General features: G+C 45.6%; 2 protein-coding genes across 2 annotated transcripts; both read left to right on the top strand.

The window, feature by feature from the left end:
• The first annotated feature begins 1,967 nt into the window (after positions 1-1,967).
• Positions 1,968-5,101, top strand: LOC309521496 (interferon-inducible GTPase 5-like). Its single transcript, XM_082204056.1, has 2 exons — positions 1,968-2,172; positions 3,741-5,101. Exons 1-2 carry the CDS (start codon positions 2,166-2,168, stop codon positions 5,057-5,059), a joined length of 1,326 nt encoding a protein of 441 aa, XP_082060182.1. The 5' UTR covers positions 1,968-2,165; the 3' UTR covers positions 5,060-5,101.
• A 3,160-nt stretch (positions 5,102-8,261) lies between these two features.
• LOC309521498 (intelectin-like protein) lies at positions 8,262-16,616 on the top strand. Its single transcript, XM_082204058.1, has 8 exons — positions 8,262-8,417; positions 8,950-9,014; positions 10,628-10,792; positions 12,696-12,943; positions 13,822-13,980; positions 14,447-14,567; positions 15,892-15,995; positions 16,228-16,616. The coding sequence occupies exons 2-8, from the start codon at positions 8,954-8,956 to the stop codon at positions 16,378-16,380; spliced, it is 1,011 nt and encodes a 336-aa protein (XP_082060184.1). The 5' UTR covers positions 8,262-8,417; positions 8,950-8,953; the 3' UTR covers positions 16,381-16,616.
• The last annotated feature ends 522 nt before the right edge of the window (positions 16,617-17,138 follow it).

Raw genomic sequence — 17,138 nt, 5'->3', positions numbered from 1 at the left:
GCAACACGTGAGATACGATGCCACAATGAATCCCACAAGTCACTTCAAGCCTGCAGTCCTCTGCTGATTTACCAAATCCCTTTTGAAGCTGATGGCGCTGGTTTCTGAATAAACATGTATAGACTTAACATTACCAAGCAGGGAAACAGGAACTCTGCAGCAACCACAGACGGGCCTGCTTTGTCTATGGAACTTTTATAGCAGTGGATATCATGCTGGATCCTTCTGGGTCAAAGTTTAAACTGTAATCGCCTTGGGGCAGAGAGCTGCCCTTTCTGTTTGTTTGTTACACTTAAATTGCACTATATCTGGCTGATATGCAAATAATAGCACCCACACCTTCCCATTAAGAGATTTGTGAACTTCCCTCCTTTTCGCAATTTCTCTATTGTTCCTCAAATGTTCCTTCGATTAAACAAGTACGCTGGGAATTGTATTAGGGAATTGTATGTGTGTTTGTCACTGGCTCCCAAATGAGCACTGAAAAGTGACACGCTGCCCTCTGCTGGCCTAGCTATAAAACTGTAAGGACTCCCCTCACTTTCCTGAGTGACTGCAGTCTTCTTAATTTATTGTTACAATTATATATTATTATTATTGCAATATATTGAACACCTTCTAAACCACCATCTTAAGCAATTTACACATAAGACAATTAAAAAGTTAAAAACACAAAAATAACAAATACATTTAAAATGAGATTAAGGCCCTAACAAACGGACTCTTGTGACAAGGACCCATTTATCCATCTAGGAAAACCTGTTGGAATAAATATATCTTCAATTATTTCTGGAAAGTGCAGAGCATGGGCATCTTGTTGTATTTTGATAGGGATACTATTCTACAGGACAGGAATAGCCACACTAAACGCCCTGATCTGCGGAATGGGCTTCTGAGATCTTTGGACCTTCCAGGAGAGACTCTCCCGTAGACCACAGCAATCTGCTGGATGTATAAGGGATAAAGCGGTCTCTTAGGTAAGCTAGTCCTGAGATGCACATTAATACATGTGACTGGAACTTGGCCTGGTAGCGGCCGGTGAGAATCCCACAAGCAGGGTGTCATGTGCAGGCCTTCTAGCAACTTAAGTCTCTATGGCACCAAGCCACCACCTTCTGCACCACCTGCAGCCTCCAGAGCGACCCCTAGGGTAGCCCCACATAGAGTGCATTGCAGTAGTCCAGCCATGAGGTTACAAACGCATGATTAAGCTATCCTGCTCCAGGTGGCCGTAGCGGTCTTACCAACTCAAGCTGGTAAAAGACCCTCCTGAATGTCAGAGGATTCTGGGCAGATAAAAGGCAGTCCTCCTTCATGCAGAGCATAGTTAAAAGAAGGAACTGGCTCCTACAGGAGGCAGGGATGGCTACTAACTAGACTGGCTTTAAAAGAGGATTGGACCAATTCATAAAAGGAGACGGCTTTTGGTTATGGCTATGCTGTGCCCCAACAGTTGGAGGCAGCAATGGGCTCTTGTGCTCAGGTCCTGCTTGAGGAATTCCCTGTGGTCCCGGGGTCAGCAAACTTTTTCAGCAGGGGGCCGGTCCGCTGTCCCTCAGACCTTGTGGGGGGCCGGACTATATTTTGAAGGAAAAAAATGAATGAATTCCTATGCCCCACAAACAACCCAGAGATGCATTTTAAATGAAAGCACACATTCTACTCATGTAAAAACACGCTGATTCCTGGGCCATCCGTGGGCCGGATTTAGAAGGCGATTGGGCCAGATCCGGTCCTGGAGCCTTAGTTTGCCTACCCATGCCTTTGCAGCATTTGTTTTGCCACTGTGAGCCACTGGCCTGCATTTTATGTTCTTAGGTTTTGGTGCCTCCCAGTATGCAAACATCTCCATCCCTTCACAGGACTCTTTCCTTTCAGCACATCAAATAGATAATCCCAGACCTGCCTCTGACATCACATTGGGGAAGCCAATTTAGCCAATTGGGAGGAGGCTCTGGGCCAAGGCTGGTTTCTATAGCACCATCCAGGCCAGGCCAGACTGCTTGGAAAACAAATGTGAGCTCCCCAAGCCCTTTGGGAGAATGCTTGCCATCTGCAGCGGCTGCTGCCCCAAGCAGTGGCCCTAGAGTACAGGGAACTAGGACACCATCAAAACGTGGAACCATGGAAGGCCATCGTGGCAAGGCCTCCACATTTCTGAGGTGATGGGAGGTGAGAGACAGCAGCCCTAGTGGGGAGGTTCTGGGAAGGGAGCTTCCATGATTATGGATGGGGACAGGTTGGAGTGATTAAGGCCTGGTGTAGACTCGGAACTGTACAGTTGGAAGGGACCCCCAGGAGTCATCTAGTCCAACCCCTACAAGGCAGGACTCACTGCTAAAGAACATACGACATTTTCAGAAAGTTGACTCCCTCACAGTTGTCTTTAGGTTAGAGGGTTAGGTAGAGAGTCGGGGTTAAGGGTCAAAAGATTAATGTTTGGGGCTTATGATTAGGTGCTAGATTTGGACTTTCAGTTATTTCTAGGCTATTATTTCTAGGAAGCCACCCAGATTAGCTGGGGCAACCCAGTCAGATGCATGGGGAATGAATGAATGAATTTATTTATTTATACATACAGTGGTGCCTCGCAAGACGAAATTAATTCGTTCTGCGAGTTTTTTCATCTTGCGAGTTTTTTCGTCTTGTGAAGCACGGTTTCCCATAGGGTATTAACGGTTTTAAGAAAAAGGAAACAAACTTGCAAGACGTTTTCGTTTTTCGTCTTGTGAAGCAAGCCCATAGGGAAATTCGTCTTGCGAAGCAACTCAAAAATCGAAAAACTCTTTCGTCTTGCGCGTTTTTCGTCTTGCGAGGCATTCGTCTTGCGAGGTACCACTGTACATACATACATACATGCATACAGTACTTATGGTGGCATATCTTTCCATTCACTGCTGCCATCTGGTGGTGTAATTGTGTGCCTGCAGCCTCTTTCTCCCCATTGCTGCCATCTGGTGGCATAATTGTGTAGCTGCAGCCCCTCTCTACCCAACTGCTGCCCTCTGGTGGCATAGTAGTGTGCCTGCAAGCCTATTGCCAGTGTGGCTCCACCTGTCATTGGCTCTGGCTCCACCTATCATTGGCATCTCTGTCTTTTGCCTTATCAGTCTCAATGAGCGCCAGCTGCTATTGAGCCCTGCTGAATCCAGGGTTGCTAAGTTTGTCTCTTAGCCACTGAGCTGCACACAAACACTTTGATCCTCTGTGTGATATACTCAGATTGACCTGAACAAACAAAATGAGCTGAAATAACTATATAGAGCTCGCACTCTATTGCAACAGAGATATGAAACTCCTAAAGTGAATTTCATTCCTCCAGAGCTGACTGTGATGAGGAAGGAATTGGGGTGTGTGGGTGAAATATATTTTGTTGTGTGTCCACAGAGGAGACGGAGAGTGTCCCTGTGTGGTCCAGCTGAATAGCTCAAGTCATGTGAAGTTGTGTGCTTCATGCGAGCATCCCTCTATAACGTTGCTGCTCTCTGTAGTTGTGGCAAAATGGGCATGAATTGCACAGAGGTCTCTGTGGGTGACCGATGCATGGAATTGGTGGTACTCTTTGCATGGGCAACTTCCACCATGGTTCTCTCAGTGGCAAAGCTGACAGGCCTCCTCTGCTGAACAGACAGTCTTTAGTAACTTTGCCATAATAAAGTTGAGTCCGTGCTATACCAATCAGTGTTTTATTACAAGGCTCCCATTAATTCAGTGTTGCTCGCCTGGTCTTTTCCCTCTAGGCCGACCACGGTCTTCTTGGCCAACAGTTGCCTCAAGGGCAGAGGAGGAGGACGATGACGACAACAATGACGACAACGACAAAACCATACTGTCCAAGGAGCAGATCGAGGACCTCAAAAGGGCCTTTGAGAAAGGGAGTTTTTCTGACCTATCCGAGAGGCTCCAAGATGCTCTTCACTTCCTGGAGAACATCTGCCTGGATGTGGGTGTCGCTGGTGAACCTGGAGCAGGCAAGTCCACCTTCATCAACACCTTCCGGGATCTGCACGAGGAGGATGAGGGTGCTGCTCCTACCGGTGGGGCGGGCGCCAGTAAGGACCCTGTGGCCTATTCACACCCCAAGTACGCCAATGTGGTTCTGTGGGACCTGCCAAGCATCAGTGCTCCTGATTTCAGCGTGAGAACTTACCTGGAGGAGATCAAAGTCTCCCGCTATGACTGCTTCATCATCCTTGCCTCTCAGCGCTTCACCTCTGCCCACGCCAAACTGTCTCGCCACATCAAGAAAGCTGGCAAGGACGTTTACTTTGTCCTCTCCAAGGTGGATGCGGAGCTGGAAGCTGCCCGCCAGAGCCAACCGTCTGGCTTCAGCGAAGCGGTGGCCCTGCAGAAGATCCGAGAGGCCTGTGTGCAAGACCTCCAGGCCGAGCGAGTGAAAGCCCCCAGGGTATTCCTGATCTCCAGCATTGTGGCCAGCAAGTACGACTTCCCCCTCCTTGGGGAGAGCCTCAGCGAGACCCAGGGTGTGCAGAAGAGCCACTCATTCATCTTAGCCACTCCCAACATCTCCCACCGCATCCTGGAGAAGAAGAAGGCCGCCATGGCTGAGCACATGTGGCTGGTCTCGGCAGTAGCCTGCGGCCAACAGGCTGTGCCCATCCCGGCACTTTCGATCGCATGCAACGTGGACCTCCTGGCCAAGACCCTGCAGGGCTACTGCGTCAGCTTCGGCTTGGATGATTCCTCCTTAAGGAAAGCAGCTGAGCACACGGGGCAACCTTTGGAGCAGCTCAAAGCCCTGGTCAAGTCACCGCTGGCTGTGGCCATCACCGAGGAGCAGGTGGTGGAGCTGCTGATGGAGGCAGCCAGCAAAGCGCTGAAGCTGCCCAGAGACCTGGTGCCAGTGGCAGAGGTGGGCCCGTCGTTCACCGTGGTGTACAATATGCTGAAGATTTTTGTGGACGAGGCGGCGGCAGATGCCCACCGGGTGCTGCTCAAAGTGTTCATGAGCCACAGGCCTCGAAGTGAGTCAGACCAACATGTTGTGAGCCCTGGAGGCAGCAGAGGGATCTTCTCACCCACGGACACAGAAACATAATGTCTAGAGCAGAGAAAGAAAGCTCACGGCCCAAACACTCAAGTATTCCCTGTTTCTGTGGCTTCTTCTTGCAGAAGGTTCCTCTCCCAGAAGGTTCCTGCTCTTGCTTGAGATGGTTAAAGCAGGAGCGACTCCCTCCCTCTCAGAAACAGACAGAAATACGTTATTATGTCTCAGCCCGAAATGAATAAGGCAACCAGGGCCACATTCACGCCAGACATTTAGAGTACGCTGATACCACTTTAAACCATCATGGCTTCCCCTAAAGAATTCTGGGAGCTGTAGCTTGGTCAGGGTTCTGAGGTTTTTAGGAGGCCCCTAGTTCCACAGACTGGTGTTTGTTTTGATTCAGAGGTAAAAAGTGGGTTTTCCTGTGGAAAGTGGTGGGACAAAAGAAATACCCCACTCCTGGCTTGATCCCGTGCCCACACATCACAAACCTGTGCCTAGAAATGGAGGCACAAAATGGAAGTGTGAATTAGCACCCATGCTCCTCCAGCACCTTTTAAAAAGGTGCCACCCAGGAAATTGCAGTGCTTGTTTTCAGAAATTGGGTGTTCTGTTCAAATTACCTATACTGATCCCTTTTTACTCATCAGCCTCTATTTTGGTGTCTATTTTCCTCTTAAGATGATGAAGTACACAGCCTTCACCATTATTAATTTTCCAATTCATAGCAAAGGGGTTGCTAGAAACCAGAGAAGTGTTGAAAGTGGTAAACACTGGAAATTGGCGGATAGCAAGGAAGAAATAGAATTAAGAACCCCAAAAATTAGAAAGCAGAGGAGAAAAGATATAAATGTAATTAAATTTACAAGGAGTAGAATACTCCTTGTAGAATACATCTCAGGAATTTTAAAAACCTTTTAGAGGACAGCATTGAGCAAATGACCAGCCCTCCTCCTTGACTGACTTCAAGAAAAAGGTTGACAGTATTTGTATAACCTCGGTATTTGAAGTTAACCCTCAGTGATGGTTAACTTTCCCACCGCTTCTTAAACATACAGCGAATGTCAGGCCTCAAACTGTGTACCTCATACTTTAGATACCCCAGAGTCCTTATTCCTCACTCTCTTGGGGCCCCCCAAAAAGGTTAAAGAAAACACACACCTGGATGTACATTTCCAAAATATAAGATAAAAAACAAATAAAATAAAACCTACATACAGCAACAGTGTTTTGTGTTGTGTAGGCTCCTATGATGTAAGTAATGGGCCCCGCCTACTAGCCTATTCCCTAAAATATCACTGGTTTGCTCATTTCTGTATACAGATTGCTTACATTCTGCATGGACTGGTTACATGGCAACATGTGCAAATAGCTTTAGATACCTATTAAGTCCATAAATTACCATACAGCATATATTCAACACAAAAAACAGCGACAGTTGGTTGTTGACAAAGGACAGCTGGACATATAAAGGGCCCCATTACCTTCAGTAGCTTAGGGCTTCATCAAACCTAAATCCAGCCCTGAGGTGGACTGCACTGAAACAGTTACCCCTGATGCCACGGCTCTTAAAAATTCATATAGAATAATTCATGGCCCACACTTTTCTTGGTTATTTATAGAATCTGAAGGCGAGATGGGGTGTGTGTGTGTTAACCACTCCAGATGTTTCAACTGCTAAAATTACTAGCCTTTTTAGCTAATGATCTCCAGGTATGGGAAAAACTGGTCAGAACAATAAGCACCCCCTGATCTCTCCTATGACCCTGATCTGCAGTCGTCCTCAATTACACAAGGTGGATAGATTTCTGTTATGTACTGAAGTTCTCACCCTGGGCCAGCAGGGGGATACTGTAGATAGTTATGCAAATGAAGGATCGAAAGTGACGTTCAGTGATTGGATAGTTTTAGAAAGTTGCTACAGTAACGTTGTACTGGAGCTCTATATAAGCAGGCTGACTGAGCCCTTCAGCTCAGTTCTGTTCTGGCCTCTGAATAAACAAGAGCTGTTTGAAGAATCGCTGTGTCGTCTGATATGTTCACCCACAACTTAACAATTTCAACACTTCATAAATGGGGGACAAGCTAGTTCAGTGGTTCCCAAAGTGGGTAGGACTACCCCCAGGGAAGCTGTGAGATTACTGGGTGGGTGGGGGTGGTGCTAAGAGGCAAGGGGCAGGATGGCCAGCGGGCACTGGAGGCGCAATTGACTCTCAGACTTTGAAAAGTTGGCATCACTGCTTCAAGTCCATCCATTTTGTTGAATTAAATAGCTTTTTGAATAAATGTGCAATAAATTGTTAGTTTTGAACTCTGTTGTGTTATTATCTTGTGGGTACCGCAAACCACTATTTTGAATAATGGTTTATTAAACTGTAGGGTGGTTTGGGGGTGCCAGGATTGAGTTTGTGGAACCAAGAGGGCGGTGGTCCAAAAATGGTTTGGGAGCCATTTTGAGCTAATCTCTATTAAATTAATAAATACATAAAAAGTATGGTTGTTTCACGTTTCTATTTCTTTAGATATCAATTCCCCAGCTGTCATAGGCCTACTGGTTAGAGAGCTAAAGTTCTACATGTCCATCTTCGCAGGCTGTCAAGCCTCCGATTATTTTTTAAATTTCCTATAAATCCATTAGTTAGAACTGAAGTTACAGGGGATAACCCTGGAGCCAGTTTAGGGGAGCAATTACTCCAAACTTTTAAGTGCAGCCTTTGTTGATGCAAGGTGGAATCATGTACATACGTTTTTCTATGGTTTAAACCATAACAATTCCCATAGTATTATGGCTACCATGGAGACAAGTGGACGTGTGGGCGTAACAAACTTACGAGGACAGAAAACGAAGATATGCCATTCTAAACCCTGATTTGCCTGTTGAGCATTCAGCAACTCACCCGACGGTTTGTGATTTTAAATGATGGTTAGTGCAATGGTGGCTTGGTATGATGGCTAAACTGAACTCTGTGCTTAGCCGGTACTTGTGAACTGAACGCATGTAGCCCTCCCAGTACAAACTATTGTGTAAATTGAGACTTTTAATCTAGATTGGAAGTGTGTGTGTGTGTCCCTTGAAGAATAAAGGTGCGATCCTATACTTCCTTGCTTGGGAATAAATTCCATTGAGCTCAGTGGACATAGCCTTGCCCTGTAAGCGAATTAATCTCTCTGCAATCTTTTCAGTGCCCTCTTGGTCACTGTGTGTCCTTATGTCAACAAACCTCTGGCCACTGGCCACTGTGAGCTGTTTGCCCTGGCTTGCTCACTGAGGTCCATTTCATTGTTAATGAAGACGAGAAGAGGACTGAACCCGTCTGGTCGGAGGGCCGGGTCTTTCTTCCTGTCTGAGCTGCTGCCTCTGTAGTGTCCTGTAGTAAACAGCTGGAGGAAGCTGTGATCTTGAAGTCAGGTGAGCTGAAAAATCCCACTCCCCAACCATTTATGCCGCGTAAAATAAGGCAGAAGTATTTTTGGCTTCAGGTCCCAAAATGGATGCCCACCTTTCAAGCAGAGAAAGAGGAGCCTAGAGTGTGAGGGCTTGCTCAATTCTTCATGGAGGGCCAGACGACACAACCACAGCCTACTACCCACAATGAATATGTGTGTGTGTGTGTGTGTGTGTGTGCGCGAGAGCGAGCGAGCAAGATAGTGCATCTTTATTTAGTCTTGCAGCCCCCTGCCAATCCATGTGGGGAACTCCAGGTACTTGTGGGTCTGGTTTAGTGCAAACAGCCTGAGGGTGGCTTCCTTGACCCTCCTCAATGGTCTGAATTTCCACCAGTTGGTTTCCATCCGATTTGCCAAAGATCCAGCCGTCACTCAATTGCAATTTAGCTCTGCTTCCTTCCAAATCTCTCTCTCTCTCGCTTTCTGTTTGAGTGCATGATGAGTTCTGGAGCGGAGTGATTCTGAAATAATGAACCTTTGGTCTTTCACTTTAGGAAGATGAAGCAACTTGTGATTATTCTGCTGTGTGCGTTTGTGTTTCCAGAAGGCCAACGGTGCGGTAAGCGTGTGGGTCCCTTGGTGAAATAATAGCCAGTAATAGGCGAATGAGCTTCAAAAAATCAGGCCAAGTTCAAATTGTTACTATTAGTATTAGTGTGGCAGCCCCTACACGCCAGAACTTCCTGCCTATTGAAATCAGGAAAGTGCCTTCACTATATTCCTTTTGGTAACTGCTAAAAACATTTTTGTTTAGAGAAGGCTACCCAGATGTTTAGAAAGTTGATGGGAGTTTTAATCTGTTTTGGGCCTATTGTTATTTTAACTTTTTGAAAGTCTGGAATTGTTCATTTTTCTTATTGATAGTTTTATTGGGTTTTTTTTTGTAAACCACCAGGGTTTGCTTTTTTACGATCAAGCAATGTATAAATTTGTATAAATGCAGTGCTTTTTTCTTTAAAAAAATGTTTAGGGGTACTCTCATTTTGACTCAAGAAAATCACCATTTTATAGTTCGAATCGGGAAAAATACAGTGAATGGACAAAAGATTCACAAAATGTTTAGGGGTATGCGTATCCCCGGAAAAAAGCACTGCATAAATATGTAGACATTTGATGAAATTAATAATTAAAATGCAATAAAATAAATGGAAATTGAATCCTGACAAAACAAAGGACCTTTGGGTAGATTATAATATATAATGGTCTTAAAATAAATATGGCTGTTTTAACCAGGAGGCTTGTGTGGCAGTTGAATGAGACCTTTGGAAAGAAACAAAATTCACAGGTTCTGGCTGCGTATGCAAGACCTTTGATTCTATGCTCAGTGCAGACCTGAGTACTTGCTTTTTCAACATAATCCACACAGCATCTAGATCTGTTGCTTATTTTTTTGCTGCCGAAATGCACTTATTGAGAAAACGGTTTCATTCTGAAAACAGAAAGCTTGTTGCATGTTGATTTGGCATTACCCTGCAGCGTGTTCTTTTGAATAGTTTCAAAATGTTTTTCTTTTCATTTAATTTCTGTGTTTGTGTTGTAAAAAACCCACTTTGGTGTTTGCCACCCTTTGGGAGCAAAAGCAGGATAGGCATTTAGTAATTAAATAAAACCATGTGTTCTGATCACCTGGCTCCAACCAGCAGCTGGGAAATCACATTTTTGCCCCAGTTCAAGTTTCTGAACCATCTTCAAAGGCAGCCCCATGCTAAGTACATTACAGCAGTCTAGCCTGGAATATCCTAGTGCATCTGTGTCCAAGATCCTTCTTCTCCAGAAAGGAGAACTATGTAGAATCTGCATAAAAGTGTAGATGTAACCATACTCTCCCTCTCTCTCCTCCCACCCTTTCTGCTTTGTTTAAAAAGCAAGTGTTCTGGTTCCACTTCGTGTGACCCTTATTTTATTGCATCTGCACCCCACCTTCTTCTCCAAGGAGTTTTAAGGAGGCAACCATGGTTCTCCCCTCCCTCATTTAATCCCAACAACCCTGCGAGGCAGTGGCAGTCACGCCCAGCAAGCATTATGATGGCCAAGTGGGGATTTGAACCCTGGTCTCTCCCAGGTCCTAGCAGTCCAAAGCTCTAACCACTAAACCACCACTGGCCTCCCTCGCTTGCGGGTTTCCGACCCACTAATTGAAGACCAGGGCCCTGATGAATTTATTCTGTGCAGAGAGCAATGGCTGTGTCACTTCCTTGAAGCGAGACATCCTCAAGCTGATGGTCAAGTGGGAAGATGCAACCTGTCTCCAGAACCATCAAGGTCTGCCCCCGAATCTCCTTCAGTCTCTGCCCCGAAGCTGCATGGAAATCAAAACAGCACTGGAAGGAGCCACAGGTGGGTGAGTCGGGAAAAGGGCATGTTCGGTCCAGAACTTTTAGGGGGTGCGATGAGCTGAGTGCAACGGCCACAAGGTAAGTTCTGCATGTCTCTGCCCATGTGACCATTATGGCGGGGACTTGAGCTGGCTGTTGTGGACAGGAATGAAAGTGATTCCAAACTATGCGGGGATGGTTCTTGTTAGTGAAATGTTGATCCAGAATAGATTCCAGTGTATAGCTAGCAGAGTAAAAACTTAAACACGTTGCAGGATTCCCCAAAAATACAGTGGTGCCTCACAAGACGAAATTAATTCGTTCCGCGAGTTTTTTCGTCTAGCGAATTTTTCGTCTTGCGAAGCACGGAATCCCATAGGAATGCATTGGAATTCAATTAATGTGTTCCTATGGTCAAAAAAAAGTCCAAACAAAGCCAAATTTGGTACAAGAGTTTATTAAGTGCTCTTTAAAGTCACACATACTGTAAAGAGCATTTCAAAAATTGAAGGAACAATAAATTAAGTTTCTAAACATGACAGAAAAACATTTAAAAATCAACAAAGTGTACAGTACATTTTCTAAGACTCTGGGGGACAACTCGAAGAAGGTTCCTCTTCCACTCTTTGCTTCTTGCTGAAGAACCCCCTCCCCAACTGTTCCCCCAGCCGCCCACCACACAGAAATTCAAATCCAGAATTTTTTAAAAAAAACAGCAGAGTGGCCCAATGGTCACAGAAAATCATAAAAATGCAGAAAAAAACCACACAAGCTTCCAGATTCTTGCAAACCCCTCCCCAACACCAAGTCCTTGAATTCCAAACACCCCAACCCAAAATCCAACCCCCCCAAAAAAAGTTTTAAAAGTTTAAAAGACGTTTTGGAAAAGCTTCAAAAATCACCAAAGTCTTCAAAAACCTCAAAAAAGGCTACCACACCGCGTTCTATGAGTTGCTCCTCGAAGTCAAGTCGCAACTGTATTAACGGTATTAAGAAAAAGGAAACAAACTTGCAAGACGTTTTCGTTTTTCGTCTTGCGAAGCAAGCCCATAGGGAAATTCGTCTTGCGAAGCAGCTCAAAAAACGGAAAACCCTTTCGTCTAGCGAGTTTTCCGTCTTGCGAGGCATTCGTCTTGCGGGGCACCACTGTAGACCAGAGGCAATTAATATTTTATCCATCAGAGCTTTACTGAAGACAAATGAAATCCAGTTGCAGCAGACTTAACTTAAACTTAAATAACTTATAAGTCTAAACCTTAACACTAAGCATACTATGTGCAGAACACCACACCAGAAGGAAGAGAGGTAGAAAGAGAAACCCGGGCTCCTTCTGTCCTTACTATTATAGTCAGCATGACCTTGACAGAAGAGATAAGAAGAACCAGTTTAAACCAGCTGTTCTCAGCTTCTCTGAAGGAATCACCCAAACAACATGAACCTTCTACTTGTTTCTTTCACACAAAGAAGCTTCTAGAACCCTCTTCAATTAATTAGAATAGGAAAGATCTCTACATATCAGATCAATACTTTCTGCACTAAGAAATGCAAACTAACAGGTTTGTGCCCCACATATGGTGAAACTGAGAACAGCAAATACAGGCACCCCTCCTCTTTAGCGGCTGAAATTGCGCAAGTCAAATGTGTGCAGAATGTGGGGTTATTGTGTAAGAAATATCCATCTCTAACCACTGCTGCCGCTGCCTATGATATTATTGTAATATTGTATATTTAATTTGTGAATGAGAGGGCTATTGATGGCTGTGCTCATGTCTCCACAGTTGGAGACTACAGGAGAGGGCTCTTGCGCCCGGATCCTGCTTGCTGGATTCCCACAGGCATCTGTTTGGCCGCTGTGAGAACAGGACGCTGGACTGGGAGGGCCTGATCAGGCAGGGCTCTCCTGATATCCTGGTTTCCTCTTGCAGATGGCTTGTATGACTTGGCCACAGAAGATGGTGAGGTTTACCAAACCTTCTGCGACATGACCACGAATGGAGGCGGTTGGACACTAGTGGCCAGTATCCACGAGAACAACATTTATGGGAAATGCACCCAGGGAGACCGCTGGTCTAGCCAGCAGGGCAATGACATCAAATGGCCTAATGGAGAAGGCAATTGGTCCAACAACGCCACCTTCGGGTCAGCAAAGGGCTGCACAAGCGATGATTACAAGGTCAGCTTTGCTTTCCGTACTGCGCATGGTGGGTTTTCTTGATTAGGAAGAGTACGCAACATAGGTTGTGTTTGAATATAAATCCTAAACCAGGGTTTAGCACCAAACGAGTGCAAGTCTTGGGCTTTTGCACTCTTCCTTGATTTCACCTTTCCCACAATGCGGTTGGAACCATTTGCTTCCGTTTTCCAGCTAACCAGTTTGTCATTTCGCCCCCCAAGGTGGCACAAACTGCGGTTAGTTTAAACTGGGAACGGAGTAGAAATATGGGTCTGCATTTTGAAGTGAACTGACCTCATCAGCTGGGCTTGGACTTACATGTGGATTAGAAGACAGCTAACAAAAATGCAGACACAATGTGTATTTTGCGTGGCCAGGTGGAGACCCCTCCCCCCTCGACCCCCGGGAGGAATAATGACTCATGACAATGTGTTATGGGATTAAAATTGGCCACAACTTTATTAAATTTTCAGATGTAGGGAGACCTTGGCTTAGGCATTGGGCGTTTATCCCTCCCCATCCAGGGATCTGGGAACATCAGGGTTATCCAAACTGTGTGGGGATTGGGCTGGCTCTGGAGAACGTTTGTTCAAGCAGAGAGGCCGTCCCCCAATTTGCTGCAATGCCGGGTCGTGTAGGATCAGGTGGCTGCGTGCAACCTGCAAAAGGCGCCCCCCCATCTGAGGTGGGCAGCGGTCATGGGGAAAGTAATACAAAAATGAAAGCAAAAGTTGTCAAGGATGCTGCAAAGCAAGTCCCATGAAGAGTGGGACTGAGGACCAGATAAAGCTATCTGGAGGGCCACATTTGGCCCCTGGGCCCAAAGGTTCTTACCCCCAGCATACAAGATTTTCCTCTCAGACTTTTTTGCTTTTCAGAACCCTGGCTACTATGATCTTGAAGCTCGGGATTTGGCAATCTGGCATGTCCCAAACAACACCCCCATGAAGGAATGGATGGATGCCGCCATCTTGAGGTACCACACTGAAAATGGATTCTTGGCTGAAGAAGGAGGCAACCTTCTCAGGCTCTACCAGGTAAGCATGGCTGCCTAGTGACTCAATATTTGGGCATTGATAGCTGTGACTAGTTTGGAGTACCTGGTGCCCTCTCCTTGTTTTGGGCTCCCAACGCCTATCAGCTCAGCCCCAGGCAGCACGGCCATTTTGGATGACCCCCTGCATTTGCATTGACATTTTGTTTTTAATTGGGATATCTAATCACATGTTATATCTGTTTTGGACCAAGTTAAAGGCCAGCATAAAACAAATGTGATCCTTTTGTTTTTATCTTCTCACATTTGTTATTATTTATTGCATTTATATCCCACCTTTTTCTCCAAGGTGTTCATGGTTCTTTCCCATGTAATTTAATCCCCCAAACAACCCTGTGAGGTAGGTAAGGCTGAGAGGCAGCAACTGGTCAGCATCACTTTTTTAGAGGCCAGCATATATGTTCTCAGACAGGCCTTTCTCAGCTCTTTTGCATTTCTTCTCCTTCCAGAAATACCCAGTAACATTTGGGATTGGCACCTGCCCAGATAACAACGGCCCAGCAGTTCCTGTCATCTATGATACTGGCAATGTGCAGCAGACGTCTTTCTTCTACTCCCCAAATGCTCGATGTAAGTTTTAGTTCCGTGATGCTAGTGCTCAGTGTCAGCACAAAAAAAACTCTCATGGAGTTTGCTTGGATGGCTTTGGTGGGGAAGCTAAAGCCTACCAAAGTATCCAGCCCAAGACCTGAAACTTGATTCTGAAGCAGGGTTGCAAGGTCAGGAGCATCCCAGACCCTGAGATTTAAGGGCCCAATCCCGAGAATTAGGAATAGGCTCTGGTGATGTCATGGGGCGGACTTCAGAGATTCTTTCTCTGTGCTCCCTCCCAACACTGAGTCCTGGAGATGGAGGTTAATTGGGAGAGAGGAGGAGGGAGCAGAGGAGGGCAGATTCCCACTCTGTGCAATAATTTGCATCTGGCTCCTGCCAGGCTGAAGCTTGCAAGCTGCAGTCTTTATTATTATTACAGTGGTACCTCGGGTTACATACGCTTCAGGTTACAGACTCCGCTAACCCAGAAATAGTACCTCAGGTTAAGAACTTTGCTTCAGGATGAGAACAGAAATCGTGCAGCGGCAGCAGGAGGCCCCATTAGCTAAAGTGATGCTTCAGGTTAAGAACAGTTTCAGGTTAAGAACGGACCTCCAGAACGAATTAAGTACTTAACCCGAGGTACCACTGTATTACTATTACTATAACTATTATTATTATTAATTGGCATTCATGCCCACTTGGAGCTTCAATACCCCCTGCCCCACCTGGAGGCATCCAGACAAGCCTGGAGACTTCAGGCCAGCCCAGGAGGTCTGGTAACCCTGTTCTGAATAAAAGAAAGAATGAGTGAACCCACGCATCCTCATTCTGAATTTGAATTTTAGCTGTTCGGCATATAAAATGATGGGACTCTCCCAATTATTTTCACCACTTTCGGGAGATGTTTCTTGATTCATTAGCCAAAATAAGGCAACTGCCTCAGTGGCAGGTGTGGTGGTATCCCCCTGAGCTTCCCTCCTGAGTGCCCTGTTGCTTCCCCTATGTTGGGGACAGACCATTGTGTCTTCTTCACCCTCCACAACTGCCTGAAAGTTAGCTGCTCTCAGGTCCACTGTTGCGAGTGCTAAAGTAAGACGCAGCTCCCATTCCAGAAGGTATCTGTATAGGCTGATACTCTTTCTTTTTTAAAAACTGGAGATACCAAGCACTGAACCTGGGGCCTTTTGCACCCCAAGCAGCTGCTCTGCACCTTGGTATGCTGCCTCAGCTGAGCCGTGAGTACTGTGTTCAAATTAATAGCTAGCAGCTGCCAAGCTCTTGGGATAGAGGACAGTCTATATGTTGCATACTCCATAATATCCCTCCCCCCCCCCCGCCTCTGATTTTGTTTTTCCAGCAAAGATTGAACCTGGCTTCATTCAGTTCCGGGTGTTTAATAACGAGAAAGCTGCCATGGCTCTGTGTGCTGGGGTTAAAGTCACAGGATGCGATACAGAATATGTGAGTGGCTTCTTCAATTGCCAGTGTTGCATATCCTGGTCCCAACGCCCAGGCCGGCCCAACTATTAGCCCTGCTGAGGCAGCCACCTCAAGCAGCAGGCTGGGGGTGGCTGGGCAGAGGGCAGCAGATCCAATAAGCCAGGCAGCAAAATGTATTGGGCCGGGCCGGCCCCTCAATTTTTTTAGATTGTGCACTCAAAATTTTGGCTTATGCTTCTTTCTTTTCTTCCAGACCTGCGTTGGTGGTGGAGGGTATTTTCCCGAAGGACATCCGAGGCAGTGTGGCGACTATACTGCCTTTGATTGGAATGGCTATGGCGCACACAGTGGCTTTAGTGTCTCCAAAGAGTTACTGGAATCTGCCATGCTCCTTTTCTATCACTAAGGAGAGGAAGGAGGTCAAAGTAAACATGACAATCTGTATGCAATTTGGCATGATTTTATTTTTTTTCACATAACAAGGCATGTAATAGAGCAGTCCCACTACCCCTGGTTCACATAGTTTGGCTTTCACAACCCTTTATTTTTTGATGGGCACAATCTGAACCCTGTAATAAATAAAAAAGAATGGAATTATATTTTTTGATGTGACAATAATATTAAAAAATGAGTGAATCTCAACTTACCTGTTTTCTCCCCTAATTAGCTGTATGGTGCATTTCAGGTGATCCAAATGATCACCTGTTTTTTCTGTTTTATTTTCTGTATGTTCAAAATTTAAAGAACTATTTTTATAAGAAAAATACGGTGAGGAAGGCTGTTAACCATATCTCCTTCTGCTGTAGAAGCCCATAATGTGTTTGAAAGAATATTGATTTTGACCTCATTCACAGAGGTCAAAGTTATTCCCAGTGGGACAATCTGTTACTGCTCCTATCAAATGTGGGATGAATGTTTTAACCCCTCTCAAGCAGTTTCAGCATTTGGTTCGATTGGAAGATAGTTGGATAAGATAGTCATTTATAAGCCTTATTATTTCATTACATGTACTATCCATGACTGCAAACCACAATGGCTATGTTCTGTCTCCGCTGTCGGAGGCAGTAATGTTTCTGAATATTATACCAGTTCTTGGGAATCACAAGTGGGGAGAGTTGCTGTTGCACTCAGGTCTTGCACCCAGTGAGCTTCATGGCTGAGTGG

Source organism: Podarcis vaucheri, assembly GCF_965113315.1.
Source record: "Podarcis vaucheri genome assembly, chromosome: 16".
NCBI classification, from domain to species: domain Eukaryota; kingdom Metazoa; phylum Chordata; class Lepidosauria; order Squamata; family Lacertidae; genus Podarcis; species Podarcis vaucheri.
This window is presented reverse-complemented; position numbering and strand designations above follow the sequence as displayed.

Excerpts from the sequence above, each read along its gene's own strand:
- LOC309521498 (XM_082204058.1), top strand. The coding sequence starts at position 8,954 with ATGAAGCAACTTGTGATTATTCTGCTGTGTGCGTTTGTGTTTCCAGAA. Across the intron at positions 10,793-12,695 it reads AGCACTGGAAGGAGCCACAG|ATGGCTTGTATGACTTGGCC; the intron begins GTGGGTGAGTCG and ends TTCCTCTTGCAG. Across the intron at positions 14,568-15,891 it reads CTACTCCCCAAATGCTCGAT|CAAAGATTGAACCTGGCTTC; the intron begins GTAAGTTTTAGT and ends TTGTTTTTCCAG.